Below are 18,914 nucleotides of genomic sequence, written 5' to 3'. Positions count from 1 at the left end.
CAGGGCAAGGGAAAACACTGGGCTGGGGGAAATTCCCCGAGGCCAAAGGCAGCTGCAGATCATCAGGCTTTTTCCTCGAAGGCTCTCATTTCCCAGGTTGTGCAATCTGGCAGATTCCGGGAGTGTGACAAACAGGCGTTTCCCAGCCTCTTTCCACTCTCACTGCTGCTCAGGAAAGGTTTTCTTCCCCACACAACTGCTGTGAAGGGGGATCAAGAAGAGAAAAGAGACCCGAATGCCTAAGGCCTGAGAGCGCACAGGGCCACTGGAGGAGCAGAAGGGGGTCCGCTGAGGGGCGCGAAGCCTGGGGCTGGACCCGGGGAGCGGGAGGGAGACAGGAAAGCCTCAGGACCAGGACAATAAGCTCCAGCAGCCAGGGGGGGCCTGGACACTGGGAAGGTCCTCCAGACGCCCAAGCATCACGACCGGCCCCTTGAGGGCGCCTCTGTAGGCCGATGAGGACTGGCCACCCAGGGACACCGACCTGGGGCTAGATACTGGCTCCAATGTCACGCAGAAATGACATCCTAAAAACCATCAGGAAGAGAGCACTGGCTGGGAGCTGAGCAAAATAGAAGATTCAGGACGGGACCCGAGAAAGCAGGATGCAGCGCAAGAGCAGAGGGAGCAGCTGCTTGGCCCGAAGAGCAGGACCGCGCTGTCCTGTGGGAGGATAGTCAGGGTGTGTGGGGAAGGCCCTGCGCGCAGGGCTCCGGGGGCCGGGAGGCCCGGTGGGCGCCCCGACCCCTTCCTGCCCATTCAAGTGAAAGGAACGTGCCGAGCTCATCGGATTTCCTCAGGGAGAGAGGACGGTGCATGTGTGATGTGGCGGCGATCATGGGGCATCCAGAGGACAGACCCCGTCCTTCTCACAGTGAGGCCCTGGGCCACAGGCCGGAGGCAGTAGGGCAGGGAAGGCCCGGCCCAGGGGTGCTGGCTCAGGGGTGCTGCCTGGAGCATCCCTGGGAGACGAGGAACACCAGCGGCCCGGCAGACACAAGACAAGTGCCTGCAGGGCTGATGGCAGCAAATCCTGGAGACTGGGCAGCCCAGAGGCTGGAAGATGCTCTGTAGTGCCCAGGTCGGAGGTGGGATTCATGCTCCACCAGTAACCCAGAGAAGAAGCGGGAGGCCCACTTGGGACTTGTTACAAGACTAGAAGGGATCTGAGCAGGACACTACAAAGGGGAGGCTGACCCAGGACGAAGCAAATCAGGCGAGGATTACAGGAGCGTGAGGGAATCATTGGCTGAGATGGGCGCCTGCCAGTGCGGAGTGATGCCTCTTCCGGGGCTGGGTCTCAGCTTAATTCCTGTAGGTATGATGAGCCGAAGCTGCAGGCAGACAACTGTCAGGATCTCTCTGCCCGGTGGGCCTTAGCCAAGGCAATGCTAAGCTACATTTGGATATTCCCCGCACAAATCATTCCTTGGGAAAGGTGGGGTCCATAGGTCCCCTGAGCCTGCGACCCTGACCTGCTTTGGCTCCCGGGGTCGTAGGAGTAGACATGTGGGGAGACAGGCAGTTGTCAACCCTCCACAGCCATTGGTGACAGGGAGCTTGGGGGCTGCTTCCCGGAGGAGGCCATGGGATGCCCACAGCCCGCCCCCTAGGCTCCCCAGGGCAGAAATTCTGGATCAGTGACCCCATCCTGTGACAATTCTTTTGCTCCTTCGTGGCCCTTCTGTGCAGGAATGCTCCCTCCGCCACTTTCACACAGCATTCAAGTCATTCCCTTCTTTGATAGAGACATTGCAGAGACAGTGAGTGCAATTTCTAGACACCAAGAGATGCTCCTCACAGGGATGTGAACAAGCACCGCATAGTCTCATCCTTTGTCACATCGTGTATTCAAACTTCTTGGAAGGGACACTCAGATCTTTGCAGGGCCCTGCTTAGAACAATAGACATTAGGGACTGGCAGCTAATTCCCTGGTGTCTAATACAGAAGGAAGAGGCTGGCATGGTGGCATCAGAATGTCCAGGCCTTAGAGAGATCTCCAGGTCTCCCCGGAATCGCTGTGTCCAGGTTTGCAGAGACAGTGCCCATTAGGGCGTCTGTGTCAGCTTTATCAATAGTGGCAACCCCTTCACTCTCAGAGTGACCTGGTTTACATAATAAGGTAGATGCCCCCCCCCACCCCGTGACCAGGCTATTAAGGGGCCTCAGAGACCCCCCTTTGCTCTGTTGCAATTAATGTAAGTGAATGAGAAGGGGACCAAGGGTTGAAGATCAGAAAGCCAAAGTTAAAAAATAAGTTCCACAGGACACCGTGACCCAGGGAGGCATGGGAGGCCTAGGTCCCAGGGTCAGAGGGAGGGCAGAGAGAATGATGAGCATTTTCATGAATTTAAAATGAGAAGAATAAACATATGTACCTGCAAGGTTCGCATGGATAAGAATAAAAATTTGATCATTCTGATGATGAAATATGTCCCATATTTCTTTGTCTTTCACAGTGGTGGCCTCCCAAACCCTTGCAATTGCCTACGTGTTCACAGATACAGAGGGGTCTTTCGTGATGTTCATGAGGTGACTTGGGACCTCACGAAGGACAGGGGCTGATTGCCAGGAGGCCCAACCATATGATTGGAGGCACTTTCGTTCCATCCTCTTACTAGAGGGAAGGTTCAGGGACAGGAGCATTGAATCACTCCCCCATGCCCCAGGATTTAAGTAATCCCTTATGCTACGAAGCCTCCATAAAACCCCAGAAGGCCTCATTTCAGGGAGCTTCCAGGGTGTAAGCATATGGAGACTCGGAAGAGTGGTGACCTGCGAGGACATGGGGCCTGTGGCCTTTCCCATTCTTTGCCCTCCGGATCTCCTCATCTGGCTCTTCCTCTGTATCCTCTTCGATAGCCGTCATTACACTGGTAAATAGAAGTAAGTGTTTCCTCGAGTCCTGTGAGAGCTTCTAGCACATTATTCCAACCCAAGGGGGAGGTGGCTGGATCCTTCAGCCTGTCTGGGGTCTGTCAGAAGCACACAGAGCAATGGGGGTTTAGGATTGACATGTTCCTGGCTGAGGTGAAGGGGAAAGATCGTGTCCTAGGACTGACTCCTTAACAGGAGGGTTCTGTGCTCTCTCTGGGGAGAGAGTGTCAGAACTGAGTGGAATTCTTGCACACCCAGTTGGTGTCTGAGAACTGCTTGGTGATGCATGTGGGGGATCCCCGCAGACCCTGACACTGGGTCTGAGACCTAAAAGAATGCCTCATAGGGCTGTGGTCGGGGTGGGTCCATTAAGGCTGAAAGGGGCTTGGGTCGGTCAGAGCTCTTCATATGCTGAACCTTTCTGCGCTGCCAAGACACTTCATAATACTTTATACGTAGCAGAAGACAGAAGATTAATTAATAGATTATTACGCAGCCACACATTCTTAACATTAAGAAGTGAGACGACCAGGCAGAGTTAGATTTTTAAAGATCCTGCTTTGACTACTCAGGACATAGCAACATTCTTTCAAGTCTGGGTGTCTCTGAAGATCTCTTTGTTAGAAACAGCTGTGCCCAGGACAGTGTTTGTGATGCACAAGACAAGGTGGAGTCCCTGCAGCTGTGCAAGGGAAGAGGGAACATTCTCTTGTCCCTGGAACTCCACAGGTAGCACCGGGAGAAACTGAGGCTGGAGGAGCTCAAAACTTGCCACAAGGAAAAGAGAGGGCAAAGCGGGTTCAGGACACATGCAATATTGACTGAGTCATTTTTCCATCTAAAGGCCCCCGGGTAGTTAGAGTAAAAGAAAACTTTATCAGCATTTCCCTCTGTATGACTTCCTTTTATTCTTCACATTCTTCTTTCCAATATGGACTACTTGCTTAGCATCCACGTGTGAACAACTGTGGGCATCCTTTAAGGCTACATTCATGTACTCTCTAAAGCATTGCTGGTTTTAAAACTAAATACTGTATCCGGCATCATAAAAATACCTTTTTAAAAACTTAAATCGAGAATAGCTTAACAGAAAGAGTTTATCAGTGTGATAGACAAAGTAATGCCTCCCACAAAAGATGTTCAGGTCTTGACCTTTCTTTTTTCAAGTTTCATCTAGTATGCATGGATGGGCACTAATTCTTTTAAAAATTGTATTAACTGGGCAGCCCAGGTGGCTCAGTGATTTAGCACTGTCTGCAGCCCAGGGTGTGATCCTGGTGTCCCGGGATCGAGTCCCACATTGGACTCCCTGAATGGAGCCTGCCTCTGCCTCTGCCTGTGTCTCTGCCTCTCTCTCTGTGTCTCTCATGAATTATTAAATAAAATCTTTAAAAAATTTTTAATTAACTTATTTTAAGTAATTTCTATACCCGAGGGGCTCAAACCCTCCATCCCAAGATCAGGAGTCCCATGCCCTATGATCTGAGCCAGCCAGGAGCCCCTGAGGAACACGAATGTTAACTTTGTTGTACTTTCTTCCTCAATATCAAACTGTCTTTTTGAGTGATCATCGTCTCATTCATTCCCCTCATGGTCATTTCCGTAACCCATGTGAGGTATTTGCTGTGAGTACAGAGGATATGCTTTATGGCTTAGCTATCTTTGCAAACATTGAGGGACACATACTTTTACTTTTCTCTCAAGCTGCAGGATTTTCCTTAGCCACCACTTTGGTGAAGAGAAGTTTTGTTTTGCTTCCTTTTTTTCCTCTTCTCCTGAGGATCATTGAAAGTCTCAGCTTAGACACAAGGTGTATCTGGTCGTCTATACCCTGGGAAGGTGGACTGTCCTGGGGGGGCCAGGCCAGCTCATAGGAGCTCAGGACAACCATCTGTTAAGTCATTGGTCATATGAGTTTAGCCAAGGTGGGACGCTTTACACCATAGAAACTGATGACACTGTGAGTCACGGATTTTTTTTTTTCACTTTGGCTTCTGGGGAGGCAGTTGTTAAACATCTCCCAGCACGGGGTGGGCGAAACCTTCTAATTCCAAGCACCACAGATCCTTTGTGAGTCTAGGCACAGCCAGACCAGGGCTCCAGGAGAGGGAAGCTGCTGCAGACCCACAGCTTCAGCCCCAGAACAGGTGCATTCCTCACCCCACCCTTCAGTTCACTCAGGGAGATTCAAAGAAAACAGCGCATTGGAACAACTGAAGAAAGCGTTAAATTCCCGGCCCGCTGTAGATGATGTGGCTGCATATATTCCCAAGGAAACAGGAAACGTGGCAGGGCTGGGGCGGGTGCACAAAGCATCCAGCCCGAGAGAACATGTGTACTCAGCCCCTTTGTGCTTCCTGAGACCAGGAGCTCCACCTCCATGATATCCTGTAGGGAGCAGCAGCTCCCCAATTCCAGGGCAAGGCAACCTGCTCAGGCAGGGCGGGCTTTCTGCTCTGGTGGCTCCTCACTCTGCCCTAGTCCCCCACTACTACTAGCAAACCTACAAAAAAAAATCCTTTCAAAATCAGATCTCCCATGTTTCTCCTTTCAGCTGACTGCTGGTGGCTCCCAGGTCAGGGGACACCTGCATTCCCCACATGTACCCCCAATGACCTCTGGAAGAAGCCACGAGAGGCAGCAATGAACAACACTAACTACAGCACAACACAGCACAACACAAAGCAAAACCGCATAATTATCGGACCTTTCAATGACTGCAGCATTTCTCAGCATAAAAGCTCTCCAGAAGGATTGTTCTGAGCTGGTTAGAACCAGTTCACAGAGGCAGACTAACTTTCCGTGTGGACCCAAAAGGTTGCCCTAAGTTCCCCTTTTCTGGCTCATGTTTGGGCTTAATACAGAGCTCCTGTTCTCAGGTTCAACTTAATCAACTCACGGTGACACACCTTGTGTTAATTTAGATTAAACAATGCCACAAATGTATTCATGTAAGTAAGAAACTTTTTTGTTGCACGGAGACATAGTCATCTTTAGGAAGCCAAATAAATATTAGATACGGTGAAATGGTTGATAAAATCTCTCCTCTCCAGATTCTCCTCTGAGGCCAGATGTTCTTCAGGAGCCTGATAGAATCTTAGGGACAGTTAATTATGTGTTATACAAGCTGTTGTAGAAGACAGAAAATGAAGTTGTGCAGCCATTTGAAGAAGCTAGAATAATCTTGATTCCAAAACCAGACTTGGGTAGTACAAGGACATAAAACAATAGTTCATTTTGTTTTCAAAGGCACAAACTTTCAAAATGGAATATAGTGTAAACAATCAAATCTGAGTTTAAGAATGCCTCACCATTGGTTCACTCTTGGAATGCACAAGGGGCTCAACATTAGGATATTGATCAGTATGAAAAAGACCATAACATTGTGTCAATTGAAGCCTAAAGAGATAAATAGTATCTCAGTTGATAAAAAAAAATCATTTGAGAAAGCTCAAGATTAATTATGGTTTAAAAAAATCTTTTTTTGAAACTGAACATCAAAGGTAACTCTCTTAAATGTATCAGACTAGGTGACAGTAAACATATAATTTAATGGAAAACTTCTAATCCAATTTCTGAGGTTCTAGAATGAGCGAAGACTACCAACGATCACCACTGTTTTCTATCGTAGGTCCTGCAGCCATGGAGAATAACTTGGAAAATAAAAAGAAAGAAGAAATATTAAAATTGGAAAGGTGGACATTAAACTGTCATTATTAGCAGATATTAAAACCATTATCTCCTAGAAGCCAAAAATCAAAAAAGTACTAGACTCGATAAGAGAATTTAATAAGATAACCCAACAGTTGATCCAGAAACCAAGCACATTTCTCCATATCAGAAATAACCAAATAGAAAATATGATTAAAAATAGGAAACCATTCCTGGTAACAACATATCTACAAAATACCTAGGGATGAAATGAATGCGGAATCACACTGGAGAAGATTTCAAACCTCTAATAAACACGTCATACGATGATGTGATTTAATTGGAGAGAAGCTGCAGGCTCTCAGATGGGATGATTTCATTCTATAAAGATGCTAAATCGGGATGCCTGGGTGGCTCAGCAGTTTAGCACCTGCCTTTGGCCCAGGGCATGATGCTGGAGTCCTGGGATCAAGTCACACATGGAGCTCCCTGCATGGAGCCTGCTTCTCCCTCTGCCTGTGTCTCTGCCTCTCTCTCTCTCTCTCTCTGTCTCTCATGAATAAATAAATAAAATCTTTAAAAAAAATAAAGATGTTAATTCTATCCCAAATTAATGGACAAATGTAATGCCTTTCAAAGTAAAATTCCAGGTGAACTTATGAGGAATCGAAGAAAATTACTCTGAAATTTATATTGAGAAGTAAAGATCATACATAGAAAAATAAAGCTTCATAAATAAGAGTGTGAAGAGGTTGCACCTGGGTTGCTCAGTGGCTGAGGGTCTGCCTTTGGCTCAGGTCGTGATCCCAGAGTCCTGGGATCTAGTCCCACATTGGGTTCCCCACAGGGAGCCTGCTTCTCCCTCTGCCTATGTCTCTGGCTCTCTCTGTGTCTCTCATGAATAAATAAATATAATTAATTAATTAGTTAATTAATTAAATAAAAAAAGAAGAATGCACAGACAGTAACACACAGAGCCAATGCGGTAGTAGAAACAAAGTAGTAGTATTGGCAAACAAAGGACACATTGACCAACAGGAGAGAAGAGAGTGCAGAGAAGGGCCACACATAAAGGGCAGGAGATGCAGGAGACACCTCAAATCATGGAGGAAGAGACGGCTTACTTAAAGAGAGTTTCGAAGGAACTGGTCACCCTACAGAGAAAAATGAAACAGGATCCTTGCCCCATACATATACAAATATCAACACTAAAATACTAAATACAAAGGTAAAACGATAAAGTTAATAGAAAATATTTTCACAAACTAAACTTGTGGGGCGCCTGGGTGGCTCAGTGAGTTAAGCATCTGACTCTTGGTTTCAGCTCAGGTAGTGACCTCAGGGTCATGAGATTGAGTCCTGGGTTGGGCTCAGGGCTCAGGGTTCATTGTGGATCCACTAGTACCTCTCCCTCCCCTGCTGCCCCTTCTTCAGCTCATGCTTGCATTCTCTCTCTCTCTCTCTCTCTCTCAAATCAACAAATAAAATCTTTTTTAAAAAGTTTTTTTCACCATATAATTTATTTATTTGAGATAAGCATGAGCAGGGTGAGGGGTAGAGGGCAATATATAAACTCTTCAACAAATAAATAAATAAATCTGTGGGGGCACCTGGGTGGCTCAGTTGGTTAAGTAAGCATCCGACTCTTGATTTCCCCTCCAGTCCTGAGCTCGCGGTCTTGAGATCCAGCCCTGCTTCAGGCTCTGCACTCAGCTGGGAGTCTATCTGAGATTCTCTCCCTCTTCCTGTGTCTCCTACCCCGACCCTCTCTCTCTCTCAATGTCTCTCTACAATAAATAAGTAAATCTTTTAAAACGTAAACTTGTGATGTGGACGAGGGAAGAAATTCTTATAATTTCAAAGCACAAACCAAAACGCGAAATAGTGAACTTGAATACGTCAAAAATAAGAGCTCATTTTTAGAGAGAAAGTGACAAATGACAACGTCTAAAACATGTTGAGAGATTAATTCTTCCGATGAATCTGTGAGAAATGGACAGCACTGCAAATAGAAAAATGGGTGAGGAGCTCAAAAACCTAGTGTGCAGGCAACTGCCAATGACCAAGAAGCTCACAAAGAGATGCGCTCAGCGTTCGTCCTGGGGAAAAGGCAAATAAAACACCGAGCAGTCGGGTCACATGTATTAGAACAGAAAAAAAATGACATTGGCTGAAACCTTGTATGTCAGGAGAGCGCGTGCTGGGGTTGCTGTGCATCTGTCACTCTGCAGTGTGGCCCGACCTCCTGGCTCCAGCTCCTTGGCCACCAGCGGGCACTTTCCCAGCTCCGCCTCCCACCAGCAGCATCCACGTCCACCTGCAGCATCCGTGTCCACCTGCAGCATCCGTATCCACCTGCGGCATCCGTGTCCCACCTGCAGCATCCGCGTCCCACCTGCAGCATCCGTGTCCACCTGCGGCATCCCCGTCCCACCTGCACCAACCGTGTCCCACCTGCGGCATCCCGCTACCCGCCAGGTAAATCATTGTGGTGTCACCGACACAGAGTCACGTCTAAATATTAAATAAAATGGGGCGGCGGCGCTCTCATGGGACGAACAGACGATCTCTGAAGTCTCCTTTGTTGTTCTGGTTTCAAAGAACTCCTTGGTCAGAGCAGCTTCTGGGAACGCGGTGCCCAGTGCGCTTCGTATTCCTGCAGCAGCGGGGATGAGGAACACCCTTCCTTCTGGTACTGAGCTAACTTCTTTCACGGGGGGTCAGTGGGGCCTGTCTTTTTCAAGGCCAAGTTCTGGAATAATGTCGGTTTGGCCAGAAGATAAGCAGGCCTAGGAGAAAATTGAAACCTATGGGAAAGGACAGGTCAGAATAGGACTGGGATAGACGGACTACGGCACGTAATCAGCACCATCCTTTATCTCGTAGCTTCCATCCTGTATGTTGACTGGGACCCTGACTCCTTTACCAATTAGTATCGCATGATCTTTATTAATGTGGGTGCACTATTGATGTGTGTGGATGTATTTGCACATTTAGTGCAGTTGGGGGGGTGTGATGAGAGAGAAAGGCACACACGTGTGAATTATATGCTGCACAGACATCTGCTGCTTTTCCTCATCTCAACCCTAGCCTCCAAGCAGGCGTGAGGTTGGCTTTCTCACCTTTGACAAGCAGCACCCAGGACAAGGCCTAGCAGACAGTGGAGCTTAATGAGCCTAGGTTGAAAGAACAAGTTAGAGAAGAAAAGTTGAAAAACATTTACAACATGTAATAAGTATATGGGCAGCCCGGGTGGCTGAGCGGTTTAGCGCCGCCTTCGGCCCAGGGCGTGATCCTGGAGGCCCAGATCCAGTCTCACACCAGGCTCCCTGCGTGGAGCCTGCTTCTCCCTCTGCCCGTGTCTCTGCCTCTCTGTGTGTGTCTCTCATGAATAAATAATCTTTTCATAAAAACCATTTAATAAGTATAAAGAGAAAAAGGAAACAGCAGGGCTCACTTCCTCATCCTGGGTTGGGGGAGAGGCAGGAAGCACCTCCTGGAACCTTCATGTTTGCCTTCTGGTCTGTTTCCTAAGCGTATGTACTTACCTGATACATAAACAACGATAGGGATATAATACTCAGCATTTTCCAGGCTGCTTTTTCCCTGAACTACTTAGCAGAGCATTTGTCCTCGAGTCTCCTCTCACCTGCCACAGAGTCAGGGGCCAAGCAGAAATTCACATCTGGCCGCCTGGGATTGAGCATTTGGACTCTTCGCCACATGCTGTGCGGCTGCCACCTGAACAGTGGCCCGGGATAGTCCTTCACCCCCTAAATGTACAGTGTAACTTAATTCCATTGTGGTAAACATGCATAGCTAACTAATGGCTCCCCCGGAGAGTGCGACCTGCCCGGGACCACTGATGTCCTCTGTGCCCTCGGCCGCTCTGTTCCCAGGGCCTCCCTCAGTTCCTGCCACATACTGGGGCTCATTCAGGAGGGGGTGAATCCGGGAACGGATGGAAGAAGGAGTTTTACAAGCATCTGTACCCACCAGGGGACAGCTGGGCTTTGAAAAGGCTCTGTGTTAGACTGTCTGGACATTCCCAAGGGGTGGCCTGCAGGGGATTAAGGGAAGATTCCAGTGAAGGGTGGCTCCCTTCCTGCTCAGGTCCCTGGGCAAGCAAGGCCCTATGGGCAGCCTGGAGTTCTTGTCACTTTGCCCAGCTCTTTCAGCAAAGGGACGTGTGAGTCATGATGGGAGCTTTGCAAAATGTTTTACACAGCATGGTTTCACAGCCCTCCGTAAATCACGGATTGTGTGTAGAGCACACACATTCTTCCCAGAAAAGAGCTGAGACTGCTTTCCCATAGTTAGAGACTTCAGGAACCGACTTGGAAATCAGGGGACTGTGAAAGGGCTCCCTTTGCCCCCGAGTTTGACAAGCAGGCCGTCGAGTGAGTCTCTTCCCTGTCCCACACCGAGGACCGAGAGGCTCCATGCACCCCACATTCTAGGGAGAGCATCCAAGAAGCAGGCCAGTCTCACGAGCCCCCAGGGATGATGAAGAGGCACCTGTGCAGATGGGTGCGATCACCTCCTCCTGGTCCCATTCCCCTCTGACCGTACAGAAGAGGCCCGGGCAGGACGAGTGGGGCCCTCGGCCACTCTGGGGTGTCCTGGCGAGAGAACTGAGGTTGGATGAAGGCTGTGGCTGGGCCACGAGTCGCAACATCGTATCTTGAGAGGGAGGTTGGCACATGCGCCCTGTCAGGACCAGTCATGGATACACCACCTCTCTCTGGGGGGGTCCTGCACATGTGGGGGTGCTGGTGTAGAGCTGACCTACACCCCAGGAGCGGGTAAATAAAATGAGAGGGAACCTGTATAAATAGTAACTGTAATAGCATATTCTAGTATTTCTAAGATAGACATTTTTTAGCATGATTTTTCTGAAATTAGGACATCTCACATCCACCAATGACCAGGCCGCAGTCATAAAGTCATTATCATTGCTCTAGGAGCATTTAAATCAATTTATTTTGCGTATGCTTCATCTTTTTTTTCTTTATATACAAAAGTGCTCTAAGATAAAAAATGTATGCCCAAGGAGGTCCAAGAGTATCTTCCAAAGAGTCAAGTAAAACTGCTGAGTGATAGGAAAATATTACAACTTCCCTGAATTCACAGAAGGTTTTTCATGGAGTTTTACCAACAATAATGCATATCTCAGTCCACGGTGTCTTGGGCGAGGGAAATGCAGAGTATCTTTCCCCTCCTCTGTTCTCACAGAGCACCCTCTGCTAACTTGACCCTCTGAGAGTCCACAAGGTAGTCTGGAAGTTCAAATATTAGTTGCTCTCTCCCAAGGCTTCCCCTCAGTAACCCTAAGGACTGATAACTCTAGTCCTCCTGAGGTTTCTATTTGCATTTTTTTTTCTATTTGCATTTGAATGGGAGATGGTGCAAGGCCCTCCTAGGAACAGTGAATGTATTTGATGCTAAAGTAAAATCTTGTCACTTCCCGCAGTACCTAGTGGAGATTCTGGTGTGGATCACAGCCACCCAAGGTGCCTCCTGACCACGTTGTGCAGATCAAGCCCTGGACCTGACAGCCCTACGTCCTGCATGAACCCCTCTTGCTTCTCCTTTGCGTTGGGGCAGCTGTTGTTCCTCTCCTCTACCTTGAGTCACCTGCAAGCCAAAAGTGGTGGGCGGGAATATTTAAAGGGTTTGGAGAAAAAGGCCCGTCAGCACACACTGTGTACCCCGTGCACTTGTCCTGCAAAATGAAGAAGCAAAGGCTTTCTGAGAAGCAAGTGAGGGCCATGGTTGGCACGCACCTGCCTGGCACAGCAGGTTCCAAGTTGCTCAGGAGACTTGGAGGATGGGCTGGAAAGTCAGATCCATGGAGAGGCGGGCGACCTTCGGAGAGGAGGCGTCAAGGTGAAGCCGCACAACCCTTCCCAGAGGGGCGCCGAGGGCAGTGAGGCCCCAGGTCACCAACTGGAACCCACTCCCTGGGCGGGGCCCTGCTGGGCCGCCACCTGCTTCTGCTGCCCCCGCCTTGGTTCCACAGAGACCCGACCCTGGCTCTCAAGCCCAGAGCCTGGACCCTCTGCCTGCACCTGGCCCTGCTCTGGGCAGGAGCCACGATCTCCCGTCACTGACACCCGCATCCACACTTCTGTTTCCTCCTTGACCACGCGTGCTACTGTCCTTCCTCTGTGAAATGTCGTCATGACTCTCTCCCTCCGGTGGGCTCCTCGATGTCTTTGTCAGAGAGGATCCACATGCTGGTAGCGATTGACATCCCTGAGCTCCCAGGAGGGACAAGCAGGGAAGAAAGGCCTCTCCCCCAGCCTGGGGCTTGGCCTCCTCCTTACCCCTGTGGCGCTTCTGTCCTGTGCAGGCCCCCTTGCCCCTCACTAGATGGAGCTTCCTGGCTGTCCCCCCGAACTTCCTTGGCATCTTCTGTGATGCTTCCCTGCAGCGCTGGGCCTGTGTTAGGTGGGTGCTGACCACCCCCACACACTGGGTGACTTAATCCACTCAAATGTATTTCCCGTATTTCAGAGAGCAGGGAAGTCCAAGATCAAGATGCACTCATTTGGGGCCTGGTGGGAGCTCTCCTCCCGGCTTGCAGATGGGCACCTTCCAGCTGTGTCCTCTCGGGGCAGAGAGGAACGAACAAGATCTCTGGTATTTGAATTTTTAAAGACACTGATCCCACCAGACCAGCTTGCGAGCTTGTGAATTCGTTTAACTGGAATCACTTCCTTATCCGGTGGACACCCACACTGGGGGGTGGGGGGCGGATAGGGCTTCACATATGACCATTCAGTCCATAGCTCGGCCGCCTCCACAGCTAGCCTCAGGCAGGTGGACAGCATCGCCCCTGCCGCCCGCCGGGCCCCGTGACCCATGTGGGCTGCCTCCAGGTGAGTTCCCAGCAGCCCCAGCTCCATTCCCAGTTCCACTGCACCCCGTTGGAGTTTCCTGCCTGGTATCCTCCTTGGCACCTCAGTGGGGAATCCTTGTTTGTGGGCTTTGTCTTGGGACACCCCACAATCTTTATGGGCCATCCAATGGGCTACAGGAGTTCCAACAAGATGGACATCTCAGCTTTGTGTGATCTGGACCCCATAGTGTGTAATCTCGCACCTGTCAATCTCTCCTTCTACTATAATGTTCCGTCTCAAATTATTACCTGGTTTCCGTGTGCTGACTCCACCCCAGGCGCCACCCCAAATGGCTTCTCTCCACTGCTCCTTCTTCACTACCACTTCCCCAGTGTGACAGGCTAAGGTGCTGAGGCCTGAGGAAATAGTCCCGAGTGAGGTGGCATTTCGTCTACACTTAGCTTGAAGTGAGGCAGTGAAATCAGGAGGAGCAAAACTCTCTTGGACACATTCTTAGATGGCAGGGACAGAAACTGGTTGTAACTGGACTTGAAGGCCCTGCTGAGAAGCCCACAGAACATCAAGGTGGCCCTTGATCCCACAGTCCCGGCCTCCCTCTGCTGTGTCCCCTGCCCCCAGGACAGCAACCACTGAGGAGCAAAGCTAAGGGATCTAGACGCTGAGAACAGAGACGGTGACAGGACACAACTGACACAGTGAGAGCTCTGGACACCGAGGAGCCAGAAATAGCACCAGTGTAAGCAGAGGGGCCTGGACAGGGGGGCAGGTCTGATCCGGGAAAGGTGGGTACAGGGCATCTGTCCGGGTGCACCGAGGCGGTCCCCCCTACACCAGGGCCCAGGCTCAGCCTCACGCGGTGTCCATCCATCCCCCCTGGGGAACTAACCGGCAGGACGTATACCCAAGAAGAACACACTTTTCAACAGTCCATCTCTTAAGCATTTATTAGACACCTCTGAGGAGCCCTCCCCAGCCTGCGTGGCCCGAGATCTCAATGAGTGTGTGTCCCTGCCCTCAGGGGGCTCACAGCCCGGCTCCCCAGGGCAGAGCCAAGAGGAAGCTCAGTACTTGTCAGGCAGGCCAGCAGGTCGGAAGTGGTTGGGGTCTTTGCCACTCCGGCCCCATTCGTTGGCAGCCTGGTCAGCCTTCGAGTCCTCCGCTCCGTGGCCGCTGTCTCCAAACTTAAGAAGGTCTGTGATTCTCTGAGATTTCTCTCTGGCGTCACTGGGATGGAGGGGGACAGGCAAGAGATGAATTAGGGCCTGATGAGCAAAGCCCACCGCCCCCACCAATCTCTCCTCTCTCCAAGGGCTGGCTGACAGGAGCCAGGGCAGGAGGGGCTGAATCACCCTGCACCTGACCCTGCACCAGGCACAGCCCACCCCAGCCAGGCTGGTCCCCGGGCCCCCAGGAGGAGGGCAGGGAATCCCCAGGTCCCCTGGCCTTGCTGTGGCCCTGGGAGCCCTCCAACCCCACACTGGGCCCAGAGGAGGGGGTGGGCAGGACCAGGAGGAGCCAGTCTCTCCCGCCAACATCTCTGGGGCTTGGCCTGTCCTCTGACAGCCTCGCCAGGCTCACCCATCCCTGCATCCCCAGGGGCCCAGGTCACCTGATCACTTCAGCAGCCCAGGCGCCCCCAGGGCCCCTCTGTGCAGCGTCATAGTTCCCCCGGGCATGGAAGTATTTGTCTGAATTTTTGTAGTTGGCTTCTCTCATGTCAGAGTAGGCTCTCCACATGTCCCAAGCCCCTGGAGACAAAAGCACATGGCAAATAGGATACCACGTGGATAGAAAGCCAGAGGCTGTCATGGGGAAGACTCAAGGAACAACAATCTACCACTGACTCTAGATTTCTGCCCGTGGTCCCAGCACCCTTCGGGACCCTAGGCCCAGGAGGACAAGTCTCCCCCCTAGTTGGTTTCTCCATGTATCTCGACTTAGGTCATGCATGGGGGCACTGCTGTGTTGCTCCTGTGTGTCTGGCTCTGTGCTACCTATGGGCTCATCCACTAGGGCCCCATGGGAGCTGCTCAATGGGAGAAGGGAGGTGTTCTAGAACAGGATTTCTCTCTTCAGCATCATTGACATTTGGGGCCAGATTTTTCCTTGCTGCTCAGTCCTGTCTTGACTCTACAGGTTGTGTAGCAGCAACCCCGACCTCTACCCACTACATGTGCGCAACCTAATCCCCGAGAGTCACCCATCAGAAATGCTTCCAGACATTGCCAAAAGTCTCAGGACATAAAATTGCCCTTGGTCGGGAAGCACTGGTGTAGAATGAAGCCAAGATGGTAAAATCCAAGGGCACTTGGGTAAGTGTGGAGGTGACAGGGAAGGCAGATTCTGAGAAAGGCCCAGGCTTACTGGACTTCTGCCCCAAGTCCCAGGAAACCTATTTTTGCAGAGTGAATGCCCGCGACTGTGACCCGAGGCCCTCTGAGGGTTAGGGGCAGAAATGGCATCCTGGTAACTTTCTGTATAGAGTGTATCCATGATGTGGCAGCTGGAGGTAGCAAGCCCTAGGGCCGCGGCCCATCTGCCATCCTTGTCTGCACTTCTAATCACCTGGGAGCTCCTGAGAGGCCTGCGCCCGGGTCTCAGCCCAGGCCATTCCTTGAGCTTCTCTGGGCGTGGATCTCAGGCATCAGTCCAACATGTAGCTGAGACTGAGAGCCACTCAGCTTTAGGAAGAGGTACTCAGACACATCTACCTGGCAAGAGCTCTGACCTACACACAGCTGGGTTCAAACCTCCTCTCTGCCACCTGCTGACTGCCAGGTAGTCCCTGGGCAAGGGACTTGGCTGCTCTAAGCCTCAGCTTCCTCCCCTCCAAAGGAAGGGGGAGGCCTGCCTCACTGAGGTGTTCTGAAGTCCTAGTAGGAGAACACCTGTCCCAGGTTGACCAGTAGTGTCCCTGTTTGCCTCGAACCCTCCCCATTAGTGCTGACAGTGTCACAGAAAGGCCTCAGACCCGGGCCACCCAGCAGAATTGGTCACCCTGAATTGCATGAAGGTACTGAATTCCTCGTGTAGGCTTGATATATATTATTAGCTCCGTCACTTTTGGGGTCACGTTTAGGGCTAGGAAAGGGTAGGAAACAGACCTCCCAGGGACACTGTCACTGACAAAAGGAACCATCAGAGAGAGCTAAGCTGAAGGTGTCTCTTAATGATCCTATCAGGAGGTGGAAAGGAGGGAGGGAGGGAGGGAAGGAGGGCTGAATGGAGGGAGAGAGGGAAAGGAGAAGAAAGGATGGACAGCTTTAACCATACTTTGTGCATTTTGTCTGCAGAAGATGTTATGCCGTTTCCAGACTCACACTGTGTCTTCTCTTCCAACTTACACTTCAGCTGGGAATGATCATTGTTCTTTCTCTAGTAACAGATGGACTCCCATTTTGTGCTTTCCAATCTGTTTGATGAGGGGCTCCCTAACACCAGGCCCATCCTACCACATAGGGCAACACACCCAAGACAGTGGCTCCCACCCTTGAAAGTGCTCAGGGCAAGTCCTAGTGGCCCTTGGATGTCCCCCAGTCCAGCAGCCTTACCTTGAGCAGCCTCGCCAAGAAATGAATACCATTGGCCGCTGACACCCAGGACCAAGGAACAGAAAAGGAGGCCCAGGAAAAGCTTCATGGTGCTGAAATGAAGAAGAGGGTTAGGGGGGCAAGGACAGGACCCGCACCCTCCTTTGGGATTTGCATGTCACAGAGAGCCTGGTGCTCATTCCCTCTGTTCTCAGTAGACTCTCAGGGGCCAGGTAGGAATCGTGGCTGTAGGTCCTCACTCGGAGCCACAGCCCTCAGTGCTGAGCCCATCAGCCAAGAGGTCCCCAAGGTGGCACTGATGGAGGCAGAGGGCAGCTGGGACCAAAGTGTCCCAGCCTAGGGCAGCCTTCAATCAACCCAGAACCTTACAGTCAACCAAAGTCCTCCGTGTGGCACTGCGTCAGCAGGGCCCTCGTACAGGACAAACACACAACAGAGTAATTACTTTTAAAGGAATCCCCAATCCTGTGGGGAAAGAGAAAAGAGCCTGTTTTCTCAGCCTCAAGGACTGCTTGCAGCAGCCCCTCACCTGAGTTCCCAGTGGAGCGAGCTGCTGGTCCCTGCCTGCTGGGCACAGGTGACCCGTATTTATACCGAGCCGTCCAGCTGGGCCCTGGGGAGAGAGGAAAGGCCAGACCTGGTGCCTGGAAATGTCTCCCCAGGTCGTGGCCCCTGGAGCCTCCAAGAGAGGACTTCCTGGACAACCGTGGTGTTCTGCATCCCAGGGCCAATTCCCGGTTGTGCAACCCCAGGGAAGCAAGGTTCGCTGCTTCTCCCTGGCAGCCCGGGATGGGGGCGGGGAACGTTCTGCCATCAGGGCTGGGGGGGGGGGGCGTGGGGAGGAGGGTGTGCAGCCCCTGCTGGTGGCCCCCCGCTGCTGGAAGGATGAGGATGGCTCCTCATCCAGGACCTCGCTCCCCTGGCCACCTCCTCAGGATGGTCCCTGCCGGGCCAGGCAGCAGATGGGCCAGGACAGACCCGGAGTTCGTGCCTAATGCTCTTGAGCTTCCAAAAGGACAGTCTCGCCCCAGCCCGTGTTTGGGGGGCCCCGGGAGGTCCGTGCACCTGTGTGGGTGTTCGTGCTCGGCTTCCAGCTGGGAGGCACAGAAAGCCCTGCTCAGCTGGCAGAGCCCAGGAGGATGTGTATTATCTCAGTAGGGGTGGGGGGTTGTGGGGTTCCCAGGGTGGGAGTGCCTGCCTGGAGCGATTCCTCCTCCCTTACACCCCTGGAGCTGTCTCCATGGCAATGAGAGTGTTTGGTGCAGGGAAATAAATTGTAAACTCTAAGAAACCTCTAATAGGACATGCAGTCTGGGAGAAAGCAGCCGAATTGGAGAAGTGGCAGGCTCCCATCAGGACACTGTTGGGGGAAAGTTCTTTGCTGCATTTCCTGAATATATAGAAGGTCACTACCTGTGCTCTTCTCACTATGAATCAGAAGTATCACCAGGGTCTGTCCAGTAAGGTGAGGCCTGTGAAGATATGAACAGAGACTCCACTCTCCATAGAAAACATCCTTTGTACCTCGTTCTAACTGGAAACATTCTAGAAGGACACTTCTGGGGGTGTTGGGTGGCTCAGTCAGTTAAGCATCTGACTTCAGCTCAAGTCATGATCTCAGAGGCCTGGGATCAAGCCCATCTTGGGCTCCCTACTCAGCAGGTTGCCTGCTCGTCCTTCCCCTGTGTCCCTTCCCCTGCTCATGCTCTCTCATTTCTCTCTCTTCTCTTAAATACATACGTACATACATTAAAAGAGAATTTTGGAGACTAGTTCAGCATAGACTGTTGACATTGTTTCAAGCTGTCTAGACACTGATTAAAGAGAAAGGCTGATTCTCGGTCTGAAGCAGACTATAGCTCATTATTACTCCTTCCCTTTGCCTGATTTTTTGGGCAAGACAGCAAGTACTATTTATTCTTTTTGACTCCCTGTACCCTGCCTCGTTAGCTAACTGTTGTCTTGTTG

General features: G+C 51.2%; 1 protein-coding gene across 2 annotated transcripts; it reads right to left on the bottom strand.

Annotated features, from left to right (window-relative positions):
• Positions 1–14,321: 14,321 nt before the first annotated feature.
• Positions 14,322–17,538, bottom strand: LOC112926992 (serum amyloid A protein). Of its 2 annotated transcripts, none has more exons than XM_072725458.1 (4): positions 17,476–17,538; positions 16,947–17,038; positions 15,005–15,143; positions 14,322–14,619 (listed from the first exon to the last, which is right to left on the bottom strand). In XM_072725458.1, exons 2-4 carry the CDS (start codon positions 17,032–17,034, stop codon positions 14,457–14,459), a joined length of 390 nt encoding a protein of 129 aa, XP_072581559.1. In that variant the 5' UTR covers positions 17,035–17,038; positions 17,476–17,538; the 3' UTR covers positions 14,322–14,456. The 2 variants fall into 2 exon arrangements, with proteins under 2 accessions (XP_072581559.1, XP_072581560.1); XM_072725459.1 differs by having other exon boundaries at positions 17,392–17,520.
• Between the last annotated feature and the right edge of the window lie 1,376 nt (positions 17,539–18,914).

The sequence above is a fragment of the Vulpes vulpes genome, chromosome 11 (genome assembly GCF_048418805.1).
Source record: "Vulpes vulpes isolate BD-2025 chromosome 11, VulVul3, whole genome shotgun sequence".
Classification (NCBI taxonomy): domain Eukaryota; kingdom Metazoa; phylum Chordata; class Mammalia; order Carnivora; family Canidae; genus Vulpes; species Vulpes vulpes.
The sequence above is the reverse complement of the archived record's forward strand: the minus strand, read 5'-3'. Positions and strand labels throughout refer to the sequence as shown.